Source organism: Xyrauchen texanus, chromosome 33 (genome assembly GCF_025860055.1).
Source record: "Xyrauchen texanus isolate HMW12.3.18 chromosome 33, RBS_HiC_50CHRs, whole genome shotgun sequence".
Classification (NCBI taxonomy): domain Eukaryota; kingdom Metazoa; phylum Chordata; class Actinopteri; order Cypriniformes; family Catostomidae; genus Xyrauchen; species Xyrauchen texanus.
In genome coordinates this window covers 7894359-7914241 of record NC_068308.1, presented here as the reverse complement: position 1 = coordinate 7914241, position 19883 = coordinate 7894359, and the positions used below count along the sequence as shown (strand labels likewise).

Genomic DNA, 19883 nt, shown 5'->3' with positions numbered 1-19883 from the left:
CTGGGTTTTTGCGAAATTGTTTTGTTTTACTGATTTCAGTTGATTTCTTGCGTTATAATGCACAACAATAGTGTTCTCGAAGTAAAATCCCATTCATATTATCCAAAGAGAAATAGATTTTTAGCAATAACATAAACCTTTCAAAACAGACATACCATGAGCACCGAATACTTCTGTAGAAGCCACAAGTGAAAAAGTCGTTTAATTGCAGAATTCCCAGTGAAGAACCAAAAATCCTAAAGTGAGATCAACCAATCAGATAATTCACTCTTACCATGGAAATATAAATTGCAGATAAATAGTTCAGTTGGGACCATCCACTCCCATGAAGCATTGACCATTTCATAAATGAGTCAGCCTTCCTACACTCTAGTAGTATACTAGTAGTAACTACTAGTATATTTGCATACATCTTAATATTTTGCTCACTTAACCTTAACACAAGTAAGTTTCAATGGGAGCCAGCTTGTTCGTGATAGCTGTGCGGTATGTGTAAACCTCACTCGGCTGGCCTCAAGAGGCGCACTAGCGACTAACAGCCACCGCCCATGTCGGAGACACCGGTTCGAATCCCGCTTGGAATAGGTCGAGAAGGACCTGTTACACTAACATCTAAATTAACTGGTTTTCTTCCATTCAAAAATTTTATTTCAATTACAAATAGACCCTTGATGTAACAAGACAAAATGTATGTTTTGTTTGTGTTTTTATAATTTTCATATCCTTTTTTGCTTCAAATCAAAAAAAGTTCATAATGTTGTGTAGTTGTTGGTTAGACTCATGAAAACTGGTTAAAGTCCCTTTAGAGAAAATGAATGGGAAAATTACTTCCGGAACCAATTCATTCATTGTTGGGCCTTATTATCACTGTATTTTCCAAGGAAACTCACACTGTTTGGTGCTGGTGGGTGGTTGGGAACGGCTGTACTCACCACATTCATCGTGTTAGAAGACGCTCCGTGATTTGTCAACTGTGTCACAATGTTTTCATGGCCCATAAAAGCGGCCACATGAATCGGCGTAAGTCCAGACTGCCAGAGAAACAGAAATATGCAGCCTTGAAGCATTGGGAACTGCACCCTTAAGCAAATATTAGCTCATTACAAAACAAACATGCTTTAATTCACAGCATTGGCAGATTTGATTGAAATGCTTTTTTGCATGTCTTTTTTTGCACTCTATCTGCTATGTAATATCATTTAAACTCATTTAACAACACATTGTTTCCATCAGGGGTGTAGGAAAAGACTGAACAACTTGTGTGGGTGTGTACTGGCACTTTATAAACCTATTTGCTTGGCTAATGAATATTCATTAGGTGATATAACGTTCACCCTGTAGTCCAAACTGATTTGCTGCGACACAGGAAAGTGGATGAAATGATTTCCCAAAAAGTCAGGGAATAAAATGAGAGATATGATGAGCCTTCTGGTACCACCCTTAAAACAAAAATTGCATACAAAATGTACTTTGTTTAACAAATGTTTAGATAATTTTTCATGGAAAACAACACAGAGTTATTTTTTAAGTTATTTTTTGCAGTGCAGTTATAATGGTTTCTACGCTTCTGGTTTCATGGACAATTGGCAAATTCATAAAAAGCCATTAGCCTATTTCTAACGTTCCAGAAATCACATTATGGATGTAAATATATGGCAAAACAAGCTGTGTACATGTAGCTGTTTATAAAAAAAACAATTTGTATGCTTCTCACCTCAGTAACAGCCTGAATGGATGCTCCATGTTTCAGCAGTAGCTCCATCACTTTAATCCTGTTCTTCTTGCAGGCGATGTGAAGTGGTGTAAAACCATTCTACAAAGATAAAAAGATTCTCATGGCTTTTATTCCAACTTACTAATGAGAACTCCTTTTTTGCCTTATACACATAACTAGATGACTTAAAGTTAACAGAGTTAAAGCTTTGCTTTCAGATGAATAAAACACGTGGCTTCTGCTGTTTAGAGCTTGGAAAACTAGCTTTCCACAGTTTTTTTCTCTTTCTTCCTTTTTTTCCTCATAAACTGCTGCGGCACGCCCGTTCTGTAACCATTACTTCAGAGTATGACAGTATACGCAGCGCTCTTCGCCAAGAGAGGCTTTTTTTAACTGATCACCATGGCGCTGTATAGAAACAAAACATGTTATATGTCGTAACTGTTACTAAAAATGATTAAACTTGGAGGGGTACCATCTTTGGCAGAAGCAAAAGATTAAAAGAGAAGTCATACCAGATTAGTATGCTCTTTAGTTTGTAAGTAAATGTGATTTAGCCAAGTAGGATGTGTTTCTGAAACAGCTTCCTTTCCACAAATTGAGAGTTTAGGTTTAGGATTTGGGTTTGGCTTAGGGATTCAACAACATTCGTATCTACCAATCGTTTCCCTTTGATTATAGGGGTAAAGGTTCAGAGTTAAAATAGGTTTAGGGCTATGTTTTGACAGGATTGTTTAGGGTGACCAAGTGTCAATTGGAACAGTCCTGAATTACAAGCCATGTCAAGACGGAGGTACAGTCAGGATGCCAGTTGTTCCGATGATTAGTTGCAGGTTTAGTTTGATTGCCATAAATAAGTGTTTTAAACTGAAATCACTGTGATTCATGCTTTCCTATAATGAGAAAACCGAATCAGCGTGATGTGTAGCCTTATGTAACAAGAGTGAGATATTTCAATGAACTTTATTTCATTAGTCTCCTTTCTGTCCTTCACACACTGTTGTGAACTGAAGCAAAGACATTGAACTTATACAGTGCATAAAATGTCAAACAAACTTATACATAAACTTACATCACACCAGGCTGGATTTTAACTGGGTTTGCCCACATACAAGAGGACTTTCACACTAGAGCGTTTGATGCGCACACGAGTTTGTTTGATGTCAAAGGCAGGGGTAGCAGGAAAAGAGAAGAATCAAACTCGGGTTCGGACCAAGCAATTGAAGAAAGTGTGAAAGCACCGTAAGTGATACCGTGCAACATGTTAGAGCAAGTAGTCCACACCTCCAACATGTTAAGATTTTTTAAATCAGGGTCATCTGTTCAACCTCGTATTGTCATTCCAGAACCAACAAAAGACACTGATCCAGAAAAACATCCTATTTGGCAAAATAAGTGTGACATTTTATGTCACTTCAACCAATATGCATTCTGGATGTAGTACAGTGCCCTGCTACTGCTGTGTTATTCTGGGACACTCACCAGTGCTTTGGCATTAGGGTTGGCACTCTTGTCCACAAGGACCTTGGCAACTTTGTAGTGTCCACAGTGGGCAGCGACGTGCAGCGCGGTCAGATAATCGTTGGTGACGTCGTCCACAGGTACTTCATGGTGGAGCAAGAGTTGAACACAGTTCAGGTGATCTCCCTGTGTTGCCATGTGCAATGGGGACAGACCATTCTGTTCAAACACAAACACAATTGAGGTTATGATGAAATCAAATAACTGAAAAAACTGTCAGTTCTCTATTTTATTAATAGCATATTGTAGAAATCACTGATCATATTGGTTTCAGAATTGTTTTACTGTTTACTGTAAAACACGCAATAGGCAATTTAACGGCTGGTTGCCATCGTGACAACTTACCCCGAATAGAGTGTTATAAAAGGTCAACGTCTTTATCTTTTTTCCTGGAAAATTGCAATGGAAATGTTTAACAGCTTTTTTTTTGGTCAAGATTTTAAGGTATGTGTACTGTATATAGAAACTGACTACCAAAAATAAACCTAAATATATTCACTGGTATAAATAGTGTGGTAACAAGCCCCAGTCTCCCCTAAGTGTTTTAAAATCTAATAGAGATGGTTTTTATGCCATAATCTCCAAAAAGCAATGCATGGTGAAAGAACAACAAAAGCATGTCACTGTTTATACCAAGACAATTGCTCCTAGTGGCATTAATCAGCTGGGAAAGCATCTAATTTGGTTACAAATATGTAACTGTGCCTTGTTTAGCTGTCTGATTCCAGGAAAGTGTTCAGTGAATCAATAGAAAAACAAGAGAGAATGACACTGTCATTTCTAGGAACAGGAAAAGTTCACCCAAAAATGAAAATTCTGTCAATATTTATTCATCGTCTTGTTGGTCCATTTTTATAATTATTTTCCAGTGTAACACAAGAAGTCATTTTGAAGAATGTCCACTCTACTTTTTCCATAAAATGAAGGTGAATAGAGACTAAGGCTATCAAGCACCCAAAATGAAAAAGATACCTTAAAAGTTTAATACCTTAAAAGTAGTCCACAGGACTCATACATTAGCTTTGTGTGAGGAACAGGTCATTATTTACTGAAAATCCCCCTCCACCATAGCTCTGAAATCTCACTCGCACTTCCACATATTCACAGTTTGTGCGGTGTGATAGGATACAATATACGCAACAAATAATGACTTTAATTTACTCAACAAACACAATGTAATGCAAACCCTTTCGACATTTAATGATGTGCAAGAAATGAATTATAGGTATCTATAGTTATTATCAATAGTTATTGTCTATATACTGGTGGCCAAAAGTTTGGAATAATGTACAGATTTTGCTCTTATGGAAAGAAATTGGTACTTTTATTCACCAACGTGGCATTCAACTGATCACAATGTATAGTCAGGACATTAATAATGTGAAAAATGACTATTACAAGTTGAATTTTTTTTTCAGATCTTCTTAAAATGCTTCAAAGTGTTCTCATAAAAAAATCCTCCATGTGCAGCAATGACAGCTTTGCAGATCCTTGGCATTCTAGCTGTCAGTTTGTCCAGATACTCAGGTGACATTTCACCCCACACTTCCTGTGGCACTTGCCATAGATGTGTCTGTCTTATCGGGCACTTCTCATGCACCTTAAACTCTAGCCGATCCCACAAAAGCTCAATGGGGTTAAGATCCATAACACTCTTTTCCAATTATCTGTTGTCCAATGTCTGTGTTTCTTTGCCCACTATAACATTTCTTTTTGTTTTTCTGTTTCAAAAGTGGCTATTTCTTTGCAATTCTTCCCATAAGGCCTGCACCCCTCAGTCTTCTCTTTACTGTTGTACATGAAAATGGTGTTCAGCAGGTAGAATTCAATGAAGCTGTCAGCTGAGGATATGTGAGGCGTCTATTTCTCAAACTAGAGACTCTGATGTACTTATCATCTTGTTTAGTTGTACATCTGGCCTACCACATCTCTTTCTGTCCTTGTTAGTGCCAGTTGTACTTTGTCTTTGAAGACTATAGCATACACTGTTGTATGAAATCTTCAGTTGTTTGGCAATTGCAAGCATTGTATAGCCTTCATTCCTCAAAACAATGATTGACTGACAAGTTTCTAGAGAAAGTACCAATTTCCTTCTAAAACAGCAAAATGTGTACATTATTCCAAACTTTTGGCCGCCAGTGTAATTATTGAGATTAGCACTGGAATTACTAGTAATTCTCGATTCTCTTTTTTGAGATTAGGTACAGATAATTCGTTTTCGGTACTCGCCGATCCCGAAACGATACATGATTGTTTTTGTTTTATTTTTTTATGAATTTGTTTTAATTTTATATTCAAAATGGTTTCTACATAAATTAAGTGAATCTTAATAAAATGAAAACATAATTTTTGTAAATATAATATTGTATTATTTTTATGAAATGAAGTGCTTTTATACAGAACCTCACAGAACATACAAAAGAGTTATTTTTGTCAAATAAAGTGCTGTATAACATACATACATCACATACGAAAGATATTACTTACATATTACAGTGAATTTTACATAATTATTGCTATTTACAGTATATGCTAACATATAACAAATCCACCAGAATCTATACGCTAATATAACTATAAATTGAGCTTTTATTTTGGCAGAAGCTTTTATTTTGGAGTAAAGCCTTTTCGGTTCCTGTTTGTTTTTGATAGTAGCTATTCACTTCAGCAAAACTGTCGTAACCTCTGTTCCCTGATGGAGGGAACGAGACGTTGTGTTGATGTAGTGACACTAGACGGGTATAAAAGGAGAAGGAATGCCCACTCCTAGTAGAGTGTGCTCATATTTCCAAAGGGGCAGGCAAGGTCTGGGCCTTGTATGCTAGAGCGATGGCACCCACGATCCAGTGGGCAAGCCACTGTTTGGAGACAGCGTTCCTTTTCCGCTGTCAGCCAAAGCAGACAAAGAGGTGCACAGAGCATCTAAAGCTTTGCGTGCAATCCAAGTAGGTGTGCAAACCATGCACCGGACACAGCAATGGCAGGGTTGGGTCTGCCTCCTCCTAAATCAGCGCTTGCAGGCTAACCACCTGATCCCTGCAGGGTGTCGTGGGAACCTTGGGCACATAGCCCGGCCGGGGTCTCGGGATCACTGCCAGGATGAACTCCAGTCAAATGTTGCTGACAAGGCTGTGCTAAAAGTGAATTAGAGCTCCACTCGCTGTCATCTGCTGCAATCAGAGCGTGCAATACTCAAGATGGTGTTTTACGTGTACGAGCCAAGGAGCTCTAAAAGGTATGAGCAACAGGTGTTGGCACAACACAGACTCCACACTTTGAAGAACATTTGAACTTCACAACGATCTGTCATTCACTCCTATTCAAAATGCAATTACAGACATCCATGCTTAATTTCTTACTAGTTGAAATATCAGCAATGTATTACTTATTAGTACAAAATTATCAATTTTATATGAATAATTAGATTGTAACTAGTGCAAATGTCCAATACTTCTATCAAAAATTGTATTACAACTAGTAAACATTAACATTTCAGATATGTGGATTAATTAAAGATACCTTAAAAGCTTTTTTACTAATTACAATCAAATTACAGATATCCAAAATTAACATTGCCACTAGTGAAAAACAATTACAAATTACAAATATCATTAAAAAAAAAAATAAAAATGCAGTTACAGATATCAATAATCATGTTTTTTACTAGTTGAAATTCTATTTTTAATTAAGAATGAATGATTTTACTAGTACAAACTAATTACTGATATCATAAATTGGCATTTTCACTAGTAGTTATTCCATAGCTGATCTCAAGAATTATCATTCTATCCTACTAATATTCTGCATTATTAAATGTCGAAAGGGTTTAGTAATACATGACGTCAAACCTGCCGCAATGTGTCTACATGCACCATACTTGTTCATATTTGGTTATATTTGTGACCGTGTATGAGATTTCAGAGATGTGGTAGATGGAAAGATTTTAAACGAATGATTACAATATTGGTCTGTTCCTCACACAAAGCTATTGATTTGTTAAAGAAGACTTGAAATATAATGCAATGGACCGCCTTCTTTAACAACGTAAATGTAGCACATTTTTTATATCTCAAATTTTTTTATATTTAGTGTAAATTTATAACAGTAGTTTGTATTATATTACCCTGGAATAAGTAAAAAATAATCAGTTTCCATATCTGCGATAAAGCTTCTAACATGTCTGCTGAGGGAGTGACAGAAATGTTGGCCTATTTCTCTCTTCTTACTGCTGTTATCCAGCGCTCTATATTTTCATCTTCTTTTGAAAAGCTATGAGAGTGTAATCGTTGATTTTTTTTCTTTTGCTGTTGGAGCAAACGAGTAAGCAAAAATTTTATTTGCTGTGGTCCCCCATTCACCGCCATTCAAGTTTACCCAACTTTGACGACTTCCGCTTCACGAAAGCGGACGTGTGATCCGGGTTCATATAAGTTAGAAGCTAATTTTATGGTACTTTTTTTTGTTATTTTTGGATATGTGTAAACATTCTGCTTAATATCTCATTTTGTGTTCTACAAAAGATAAAAGATTGTAGATATGGGTTTGGAATGACATTAAGGTGAATAAATGGTGACAGAATTTTCATTTGTGTCTGAACTAGTCCTTTAAAGGCAGGGAAATTGTTCAAAATTGTACCTTTGTCTTAGAAAGGACTGGAGCTCCACGATCTAGCAACATCTCAACAACTTGTTCATGACCGCTCCTCGCTCCACAGTGTAAAGGTGTAAGGCCGTCCTGAAAGATTAAAAACAAACACACATATCATAAACACTCAGAGGCAATGCCGGGAATCTACAAACGTCAGCTTTCGTTAACATTACATGTATTCCCGATACTAAAGACATGTCCCAAGATATCAAACACACAACAAGACACAGTGTTCCCCCACAGCAGAAAGAGATGTTTGCAACATCTGTGTGTAATTTCTCTTCGACACTGCTGCCAAACATGTGTAACCTGAGGGCTATGACTGTTATCATTTATTAGAATCAAACGGCATGTATCCCAGAATTTTTTCTGCCAATAAATTCCCAGTTCTTGAAAAGCATCTTGTGTTTCTAAGAAAGCAGCTGAACTGAGCCACAAATTAAGCACAATTTAATAAGTTTCCTTGGAAACATGATATGCAATGAATTTAGAAATTATAGCTTGTTATTTATATGTTTCTCCCTCTTTCTTTGCTATATAATATACGCAAACCGTGGATAACCATGTGCTTACTTCCTCTGATGAGTTATATATAGAGCTGGATAGGAATGAGTTTGTTTGGTTCGACTGCTTAAAGCACTGACCTTGGTTTTGGCATCGATTCGTGCCCCTCGCTCCAGCAGCAGTCTGACCATGTTGCTGTTTCCTCTTTTTGACGCCACATGGAGAGGTGTGATGTCATTCTGCCACAGTATAAAAAGGCAAAACAAAATGTCAGACATTAAATGACACATACAGTAATAAAGATTCCTTCGTCTCAAGAGTAAGGCTACTTACATACATTAGTGTACCAATGTAAACACATGCTTTTTGATTCACTGTTTTTTGTGATTGTATAATAATGGGCATTTTCTTTTAACATTTTAGCAAATCTGATGAACTATGAATTAATTAAAATTAAGCATTCATATTAACTCTACCGAGCTGTAAAAAAATTCTAAATTGGCCTTTTTTGGTATATAATTTTTTTTGGTATCCTTGCATGTATTTAATGAATACTACTGGCTTTACATTATGGTCATTGATAGAAATTGATATAAATTTGCACATATGCCATCTCTTGCATGCCACATTAAGATTCAAATTTATTGTCATTGTGCAGAGTACAGAGCCAATGAAATACAGTTGTTTTTCACATATCCCAGATCCCAACTAAGCTGGGGTCAGAGTGCAGGGTCAGCCATGAAACAGCACCCCTGGAGCAGATTGGGTCAAGGGCCTTGCTCAAGGGCCCAACAGTGGTATCTTGGCAGTGCTGTGGCTTGAACCCCTAACCTTTCAGTCAGTAACCCAGAGCCTCAACCACTGAGCCACCACTGGCCTCACATACATTATGTTTTATGGCCATACCTTTTCATATTTCACACATATGCAGTCTATAGAGTTTAAGTTGCAAATAACCCTTGAATATACATTTAACAAAATGTCCTCATAATTGTTTGTTTTTTTGCAGGTGCATTTATTTTAACCTTCTGGATTCATATACAGAGCTATTATACATATATATTTATTCATGCAGTATGTTCCTGAAAGAACATGTCAATGGCAGTAATAGCAGAGATCATGCTGCATTATCTTGTATATGTGCATTCTGAGCTACACCACCCTCTAGTGGCAGTTTACAATATCCCTAATTTACCATGATGACCCATTGTTGATTTTCTTTTTAAAAACATGGACCAACCTAAGGCTAAACTTTTAGTATGCATACTTTGCATAGTATGCACATTTGTTTGAATGCCTGCAATTGCCAGATTGTCCAAATGTGAAGTATGCAACAGGGCACACTTCAGGGTACTTGACCTTTTATTTCCTGTGTACAGAATTAACATGAAGTAACATCAGCCCTAAATTTCAACATCTTTTTTTCTTTCTCTGTCAGTCAAAACATACATTTTTACAAAGCGTTTATTTCTTAGATGATAATTAGACATTGTGTACCATAAACATGTAACACGTTAAGGTCATGTAACAACAATGTAACATAGTACTATTAAAAGCATTTATTTTTATAATGCTTTATGTTTCACATTTTATTTTGAAAAACAAGTAGGCAGTGTTTTGTGTATTCTTAGCAGTATGCAATAGGCATTTGGCTGTTATTCAGTTCCAAACAGGCATTATTTTTTAAATTCAGTTTGGTTACTTAGTGTGCTGTTGTAACTTACTATAAATACTGTGAGGAGTGAGATATAAATGACACATAATAATTGTAAATATTACTTGTAGTGAAACAGTTAATGACAGAAATATATTATGTAAACAAAATGAGTGCTGACACATGTTGGCTTTTCTTAATTTAATTTCCTTTACTATGTAAAATTTATATTATAGGCATGGGTTCATTTGTTAAAGCTGCCATTGGCACATACTAACAGGGTAAAAAGCATTACTCTAGTTATCATCTAGGAAATAATAATGGTTATTTTGCATTTAGATCTTAATAATGTATAGAAATGTCTTAAATTAAAAAAAAAAGTCAAAAAAGCATCTTTAAATATTTTCGGTTTATTCATCAGACTGAAAATAGAAGGCTCATTGCATTTTGGCAAATGTAATATGTCATTCGTGTATCCCATTCATACAGAAAATGTGCACAGTACACTATATACGGCAGTGAGTAAGAGTAGCATGATAGTATGCTATTCTGTAAAAATGCAAGAGAATGATCCTGTCCTGACTCCAATTTTGGGCAGTTCAATTCCATCCACTCAGCTGCAGTTTGTGTCCTTACCCTCGCCTTGAAGTCTACGGCAGCCCCACGGTTCAGGAGAAGAGTTGCTACATTGATGTTGCCGTAGTGAGCTGCTATGTGGAGAGGGGTGAAGCCACTCTAGAGAAGAACAGAGAGAAATAGGGCATAGGGGTCAAAATGTCACATACAGCACTCTGTAGGCCTAGGTGATATCAGACCAGGCATAGTGCAGTAAATCCCTCAAAGAGCTACACAGATGACCTCAGTACAACATTCATGAATGACACATCCTTTAATTAATCACTCCACACCATATAAACCCAATCCAGCTAATGAATAGTTGTATTTTTTGCTGAAGGTTTTCTTAATGCTCTATCACGTCATGACGGAATTTTTGTACGTTTCCATCAAGTAAAAAGGTGTTTCTTCAACTATGCTCACTTTTATCTCCCAGGGGTTGATTTTATTTATTTTATGAATTGTTTTTAACTAATAGATTTCTACCTTTTTGTTTTAATTCATTATATAATTATATCAAGGTCAAATTAAGACTTGAAAACATTTAACAATACCTTCATCGTTTATTTTTAAACTTTTCAAATAACGTTTGTATAGATTTGATTGTTTTACCCTTTTTCCTTTTTACAGTATGATTATGATTTTTTAAATGCAGTATAAAATTATGAATTATTGCATAATTAAAGCCATGATGATTCAAAACAAAGAGTTGAATACATATATTAATATATATTATATGGACATGATTTTAATAATGTTTTTCAAAAATTACGGTTGTCCCACAGTTGTGGCGTATTTCTATCACAATTTTGCCCCTGATAAAGTATTTTCAAAAGATGATGTACTTACCATAGAGACAACAGTGTAAGTGAAAAGTATGCTTAATGTTAAATATAAGACAAGTGATATGTGAAGCAAAATTCACAAAATTCACAAGCAAAGGAAATATAGCTGCAAGCGGCAATCATCGGGGTCCAAGCAATTTGGATTGCTGAACTACAGCACAATAAAAGAGCAAAAAGCTAAGTCAAAAAGGATTTACAAGGATTTTTAGTTTTGGCGCTCCATCTAGTGGACAATATCGGTAATACATCCTTGATTTACCATGCATAAATTCGATTTTGGATTGCTGGACAATTAAATCAGGAAAAACTGAACTTGTGGAAACACAAACATATTTCATAGGGCTCTTCATTTGTTGAATAGCTGTTGCTATTCCACTGCACATATATTACATTACAAGAACAATAACTCTTATTTAATTGAGGATTTAATTACATTTCTTAACTTGCTGCTTCATCTAGTGGACAAAATCAGTAGTACATCCTTCATCAGTAAATTATAGTTGTATAAATAATATTTTATTTGCTGTTGACAAGAGGAAATTGATTACATTTAGCACAAGTCCACAGACTATCCTGGTGTCTATATGGTTTAGTAGTAGTTACAATTCAATCCCAAATTCAATTAATTGGTTTATATCTTCAAAACAATTTGACAAATGAAAAATCTGTGTCAGGACGGTCCCTAGATGATACTTGCAAAATGTCGAGCAAATTGGACAAATGGACTAGAAAGAGTTCACAAAAGTAGGTGTTAAAATTTAAAAAAATATATATATTTATTGTACGTCTTGACTCAAGGAATCAGAGGAAATACTAATTTTGATCAAAGTTATTAGCAAAAATGCAAATTAACTAATTATAAAACAACCTTGTGGACGATTTTCACCAAATTTGGTATACAGCCTAATTCTGGCAATCTGTAAGTGCACTATACATTTCGTAATGATCTGACATATGCAATGCAAGTTATTATCTGCTGAAATTTGATTGGCTGCTGGTGGCCATTTTGGTTGATTTGTCTAATCGATTTTGTAAGGATATGTTAGCATGTGACCCAGAGATAATGCATGCCAATTTAAAAAAATTTCACCAAACGATTGCAGATTGATAAGGATTTTAAGATGTAGCACCCCCTTTGACAAAATTAAACTTTGCATGCATCCTCAAAATGTTCTGATATCAAAGTATTCTAAGTTTTGTAAGGTTTGGAGTTTGTGTTCAGAAGATATAGGCCATTAAGTAAATTTGGGCCAAATAATTAATTAGCTTATATTTTTGAAACGATCAGACAAATAAAATAAATTTGGGTCAGGATGGTCCCATATGATGCATGCAAAATTATGAGCAGATCTGACAAACAGCCTAAGAGAAGTTCGCAAAAGTAGGTTTTTCAGAAAAATTGTGAAAACGTTTTTCAGGGTGGAAATGATATTGGATATATTAGGGATGCACCGAAATGAAAATTCTGGGCCGAAACCGAAACCGAAAATCCAGGATGCACTTGGCCGAAAACCGAAATTTTTACCTATTTAAAAAAAAAAAATAAATGGTGTGTATAATTGTATTAATTTTATACTTTTTCATTAATTTCATGAATTTAATGAATCTGAATTGAAAAACTACAAACCAATAAAATAAATCACACTTTTATTGAAAGTAACACCAAAATTGGACAAAAAATATATAAAAACTATATTAAATATTATTCTTCATTCAGTTCTGTAAAAATCTAATTTTACAGATTTTATTAACAACTATCCAAATAATGTAAAGTTTTAGAAAACTTTTATATGCAAAACAACAGTCAAGTAATGAACTTAGCTAACATCTTTCAAAAAGTTTAAATATGCAACAGTAATTTTAATTAAAACAAAAGGCAGAACACAGAATGGCAGAGGGCCTCTATTCCACTGATCTATATATAACTATAATATATAATTATATATATAGATCAGTGCTCTATTCTGTTTATGTTAACGTATGTACACTTTAAGTGAACATTATTGTGCAAAACAACAGTGCAAAACAGCAGTAATTGAACTAAATCCAACCTCAACTGTAAACGACAGATGTATCCTCAAGTGAAGAACAAGTGTAATGTATTTCTATTTAAGTACAAGCAACAGGTTTCTCTTCAAGAACAAAAGTTGCTAAACTTTCTGACAGTCTTTCCTGTCAGAAAGCTCATCAAGAACATGAGATGCTGCACTGAACAGTCTCTCACTCTCTGTGCTGGTGCTTGGGCAGATAAATACCTGTAAGCAAAGGAAAGTGGTCTTTGTTTATGCGACCGTAGTCAAGGGGATTTTCGCTTCTGGCGTAGTTCCGCTAGATACGCCTCAAGTTGTGTTGTAGCTGCGCTAGTTGTGACACTTTCCTGTAGAATCTCTTGCTGTACTCTGTATATATATATATATATATATATATATATCTTTACATTTCTGCTGAATAAACACTGCAGATCGCAAATTTGATGTCCTTATCAGAAATTTTGAAGAATTTCCACACCGCTGACATGATCGGCCTTTGTTTGGTAGCGCTGTGATAAGGGCTAGATCGATCCAGAGTGAAATCTGAGCACTGAGGGGCGGGGCGAGGAGGTATTTTCGGCTCATATTTTCGGCCTTTTTCTCTTTCGGCCAAAAACCGAAAGTGCCATTTTCGGCCGAAAAGTTTCGGCGGCCGAAATTTCGGTGCATCCCTAGGATATATAAGTTTGTAAGTATTGAACCAATTTTCTGATTCTAGCCCTTACGGTAGCAAAGACATTAGCCAAAAATGTAAAAGTGCTTATTATAGTGCCACCTAGAGTCAGATGGGTGTGTGTGTGTGTGTGTACGTGCCTGAGTAGTGGGGGGGGGATTTAGGGCCATCCTGCAATGTTTGGTGTCTCTAGGACTTACGGTTTTGGCTACACATATCTTTTAAGGCATAATAATAATAATAATAATAATAATAATAATAATAAATATAGCTGCAAGCAGCAGTCACCGGGGTCCAAGCACATATGGCCAGGACATGGTGAAAATAACTAAATTGGACACAATAGATCCTGTGAATGCTGTGGACTGTTTTGTGTAAAATTTCTTCCAAAAGATTTGATCACAGTTGCAAAATTATATCAGATTAGAATGACAACAGAATGACAATAGATGATTATGCAGAAGAAGAAGAATAGATTTTGGATTGCTGGACAACAGCACATTAAGAATATTAGGTCAAATACAATAGTTTTCCAGCACCGTCGGTTCATGGGCCCCTAAAAATAGTGTAATTTCCAATTAAGCTTCAATTTTGTCAAATTTAGAAAAACAGTGAACATATTATGTAATTGTATATATTAAGCATAAGTAAATGAAAGCTATGAAATTATCTCAGCAAGACAAATGAGTAGGCCATTTATTCCAAGTCATCCATACAAAATTTGAGATGAGATGAAATGCTCATAACTTCAAAAAATAAATAAATAAATAAAATGCAGTAATGCAGATATGAAGCCAAACAATCATTTGGCTCAGATTAGAATCTTAGAGTTGTAATCCTGTGATAATGCTAATTCCGAAATGACGTGAATGTAGCATTAATCTCTCTTCTTTCATACTATGTTGTGGTTGCTATGGAGCTACAAGAGGAAAGTTCTGAAAAGGATGTGCTTTCTTTAGATGTATGAAGCCTCTATTGCTACCAACCCTCAGCCAAAAGCATACCTGCCAACATCAGACTGTGAAAAATATGGAGACTTATTTGTATTGTTAATTTTTTTTGTGGTTCGTATGTGTGAGGAACGGCAGCTGGTGGAGTTGCTGGTGTCCCCCTAGGGTAACATGGTGCCCCCGTAGGGGGTAGGTGGTAGGCGCACTACGCAGACTGTGTAATATGCATATAGGTAGCAGCAGTACCGGCCAGTAATACTACATTGAAGATGAATAAGACCAAGAAATTGACCATGTATTCAGATGGTCCCTTACAATAAAATCTTTTTGAGTTATTAATACTAAAAAGTGTAGATCCTTTCTTATATGCTGAGAACTTTCCTGACCCATGACTTCTAAAAAATATAATTATTTTTATTGTTATCTTCTTGATCTTATTTATTTATACATCTGTGTTGGTTTATATGTATTTTATTTTTTTACATTTTCTTTAGTTTAATTATATTTTTTTCCTTCACCTGTACTTCTAGTCATTATGAAGTATGAAGTGGGACTTGACGAATTATTTTCTCAATGAGCAGTTTATTTACAATAAACAACGTGGCTTTTCAGCACACACACTTAAACGCGCACACACACACTCAGGCGTTTGAAGCATAGCTCAATCTCTACTCCGGCAGTTTGGATTGCCCTTTTCTCCCTCTCCAGCTCTCACTGCAACACAAAACAGCTGTTAGAGGTGGTTTCTCACAGGTGCCAATCCTTACCGCTCTTCCTATCCTGGCCTCACTCTCCACAGACATCGCTCGGCCACGCCCCATCACCACATGTACATTTAAATTGAACCTTCTGTTTTTCAATAAAAGAAATCCACAGTTTTAGCACAATGTGTGGACTTTTCAGATGGTCCCTTCCAACACCATCCACAGTATTAGCACGTTTTAGCACAACGTGTGGACTTTTCACACGACCCCTTACCCACCGTATAAATAATTAACGATCTGAAACAATTTCGCCGTGATGCCATCTGACCAGATTACGGGACAAATTGTGCCCCGTATTGATTCGATACAGGATGCATCATTTCGTACTAGATGATCCCGTATGAGCAAAGTGTGGACGCGTGAAATCATGAGTTTATCGATTGAAAATGTAAATTGGGAGTACAGCAGGATATGGGGTGGAGAAAAGGGAGAAACCTGGTAAATTCGGGAGTGTTGGCAGGTATGGCCAAAGGTGAGTTAACATACAAACACAAAGCAAGTGCATGTGGACCCATGAATTCAGTTGTGCAAACATGCTTTCAACATGAGTGCTGTTATATGAAAAACATAAAAATGAGTATCAGTGATGTCAAATTTACTTTGTCTACCTGCACTCACATATTTTTTTTGTAGACAATTCCAATAGTATGCAATTTTCAATAAAATGTTAATTATTAAAAAGCAAATTTATTATTGCATAAATAACAAATGTAGTAATAATTTTAAGCAAACATATGTAAATCTAACTGTTATCAGTGTTGACTGTCGGTGGTTAATACGTATAAAAGTTACATGTCATGCAGTGCAAATCTGAGCAGTTAACAATTTACAGGACAGCTGGAACAAGTCTGTTGGCCATGCTGACTGTGAAAGTGAAGAGAAGAGAACAGAAAAAAAGAGAAGAGAAGACAGGAGTGAAGTGGAGTGGACTGGAGTAGAGGAGATATGAGTAGAGTTGAGTAGACTAGAGACAAGTAGAGTAGACATGAGTATATTAATTACGAGGAGAGTAGAATAGAGTAGAGATGAGTAGAGTAGAGATGAGTAGAGCAGAGTAGAATAGAGATGAGTAGAGCAAACAGGGAGAGTTGAATAGAATAGAGTTAGAAAGAGTAGAGTAGATAACAGTAGAATAGAGACGAATACAATAGAGAAGAGTAGAATAGACTAGACACAAGTAGAGTAGACTTGAGAGAAGCAAGGTAGAGTAGACATAGGTATAGTAGAGATCAGTAGGGTAGAGTAGAGTAGAAGCAAGTAGACTAGAGATGAGTAGAGTGGAGTTGAATAGAGCAGAATAAAGAAGAGACAAGCAGGGTAGAGACAAGAAGAGTACAAATTAGTAGAACAGATTAGAAAAGAGCAAAGATGAGTATAGAGATGAGTATTGTAGAGTTAAGTAGAGAAGAACAGAGTTTAGATAAGTAGAGTATAGACAAGTAGACTAAAGACAAGTAGAGTATAGTAGACAATAGTAGAGTAGAGACATAATAGAGATAAGTAGAGTGGAGGTTAGTAGAGTACAGTAGAGATGAGTAAAGAGACTATTAATGGCGAGTAGAGTAGAATAGAGATGAATAGAGACGAATAGCGAAGAGAGAGTAGAATAGACTAGAGACAAGTAGAGTCAACAAGAGATGAGTAGTTAAATATAGTAGACTCAAGTAGACTTGAGCAGAGTAGAGATGAGGAGAGATAAGTAGAATAGAGTACAATAAAGCAGAATGAGTAGAGTATAGAGAGATAGAGAAGAATATACATGAGTACAGTAGAGAAGATTAGAGTAGATTCGAGTAGAGCACAGTAGTGATCAGAAGAGAAGAGAAGAGCAAAGGCCAGTTGCTCTTTCTGCTGATACCTGCTTGGGGAGGGAAATGTCATGCATGAGACAGGTCGAGTGCTCTGCAGCTGAGGAGAAAACCTTCCAGTGACCCAACCTTAATCTACAGGACAGCACCAGTATATTTTTTTACAACAGTACCGTCTAACAGGTCATTTGGGTATTTATTGATGTTGAAGCAAAATGCATATTTAGACATTTGAAAAACAAGGTGGTCTTATATGAGTATAAACTCTCTAAAAGGCTATGCACACCTTCTGCAGGCTCTGTGAAACTTTCAAAACATTGGTCTGTTTGTTTGAGGGGCAAGACATATCAACGTATGGCTCTACCAATGGCGTGAGTTTGGGGTGGGAGGACATGTTTTGTCCGAACAATGGTAGATGGCAGGAGTGTTGGACAACCAGTTTCTCAGGTAACTCTCTCAGCTGCAGACCTCTACCCGCTAAACCAGACACTTTCTTCTCCATGCTAGTTTCCCACTGCCTGTTAGCGATAAAGCGCAATTGTATTGAGACAAAAAGCGATGAAAAGGGACAGGAGGGGAAGGTGCAGCAGGGACAGCAGCATTGCGAGGTGTGTAGAGCTTATTTGTGTATACCTCTGTCGTTCTATTCACCATCATCTAGAAGGACCACCAGAGCGGGGGGAGAGAGAATGGTCTGATTAGTGTTCACAAAGTCACAATGGAAGCACCAAGCTGTACCGTGGCTACATGGTGAGGGAGAGCGACAAACCACACATCACACAACATCAAGAGGGCTTAACTGGATGGTGCACCTGCTAGCGGTAAATACAAATTTACAAAGAAATTCAATGAGCATCTCCCATCACCCACCATTTAATTACTCTAGCCACCACAATGTCTGTTTTATTTGACGTGTATTATTCTACATTGCTTTAATTCCAAAGTGTTGAATGGAAATAACCATGAAGCACCAACAAGTTCTAAACATAAGCTGTGTATTGATGGAGGTACCTTGGATTCGATATCTGCATTATGGTCGTTTTGCAGTAGCAGTGCCGCTGCTTTTGTGTCATCCTTCCGGGCGGCGATGTGCAGGGCGGGTAACCGCACCTTGCCCTTGGTGTCATTCTCCAGGAGCAGAGACACCACCTGTTCATGACCCTGCTGGAGAGCTACGGCCAGAGGAGTAAAACCGTCCTACAAACACACAACACAAAAATCACTGAGTATTCCAAATGCTTGCTCCCACAACTTTGGACATTTTCTGCAATTGTTTTCTGTAATTTCAGTACAATCATTCATAGAGACTGCCACAACGCTATTTACATTGTTTTTCTTTTCATAACGGTCTAATATTAGCTAGTCAGGAGACAGGAGTTGGCAAAGCTGGCATCCAATTAATGAAACCATATTGGAGGTGACGGTTAGAGCTACTTTGACTTATAAAAAGCACTCAACCATTTTCAATAAAGAATTATGGCTTTAAATAAAGCCAACATACATATTGGTATAACCTATTTCAGATATACCTACCCTTAAATGACACATAAAACTAAAATAATAGTTGATAGATTGCTTTACATGTAGGTCAGATGGCTTTTCCTGTCTAAGCGGGCGGTTTTTGGCCAAAATTAGCTGCAATGTGAACCATAGTCAAAAGTTCGGCTACACGAGACACTGATATGAACTTAATTACTCCTTACTTAGTAAATGATAATAAAACAATATCGAAGTTCTATTACAAAATGCCTTTGGAAATTATTTTACATTTACTGTACATTTACATTTATGCATTTGGTAGACACTTTTATCCAGTGCGACTTACAAATGAGGAATAATCTCAGAGAACAACAATAAATCATAAAATGCTTTCATGCATAATCCCTTTTCTTCTTTTTTAGACTCGTCTGAACATTAGCACTTGCAAAATAGAAGTGTTCTCCGGTGTGAATAATTACTGTCTAAGAGACATAAGGGCCAGTTACAATCTCAAGGACAATAATGTCTCATCACTAGGCTGCTCCATCACGCAAACATACTTTAGGCAGGGCATTCAATGCCGTCACTGCGTAACTAGTGTCTACCTCCTGTCTTGCAAAGCAGGACAGCATGGTTACAGGGTATTCTTAGTTGGGTGTTGTATCTTTATCTTTTATCA

The 19883-nt window shown here is 36.5% G+C and overlaps 1 protein-coding gene across 4 annotated transcripts in view; it reads right to left on the bottom strand.

Annotated features, from left to right (window-relative positions):
- LOC127626586 (ankyrin-3-like) overlaps positions 1-19883 on the bottom strand; it is a 209010-nt gene that overhangs the window by 87822 nt on the left and 101305 nt on the right. For 3 of the 4 annotated variants that reach the window (XM_052102480.1, XM_052102483.1, XM_052102482.1), the window contains exons 6-13: positions 18737-18922; positions 18359-18382; positions 10677-10775; positions 8527-8625; positions 7871-7969; positions 3197-3394; positions 1715-1813; positions 933-1031 (exon numbers count right to left, since the gene is read on the bottom strand). In XM_052102480.1, coding sequence (XP_051958440.1) covers positions 933-1031; positions 1715-1813; positions 3197-3394; positions 7871-7969; positions 8527-8625; positions 10677-10775; positions 18359-18382; positions 18737-18922 — 903 coding nt within the window. The remainder of the gene's footprint in view (positions 1-932; positions 1032-1714; positions 1814-3196; positions 3395-7870; positions 7970-8526; positions 8626-10676; positions 10776-18358; positions 18383-18736; positions 18923-19883) is intronic. The other variant, XM_052102481.1, reaches the window with a different exon arrangement.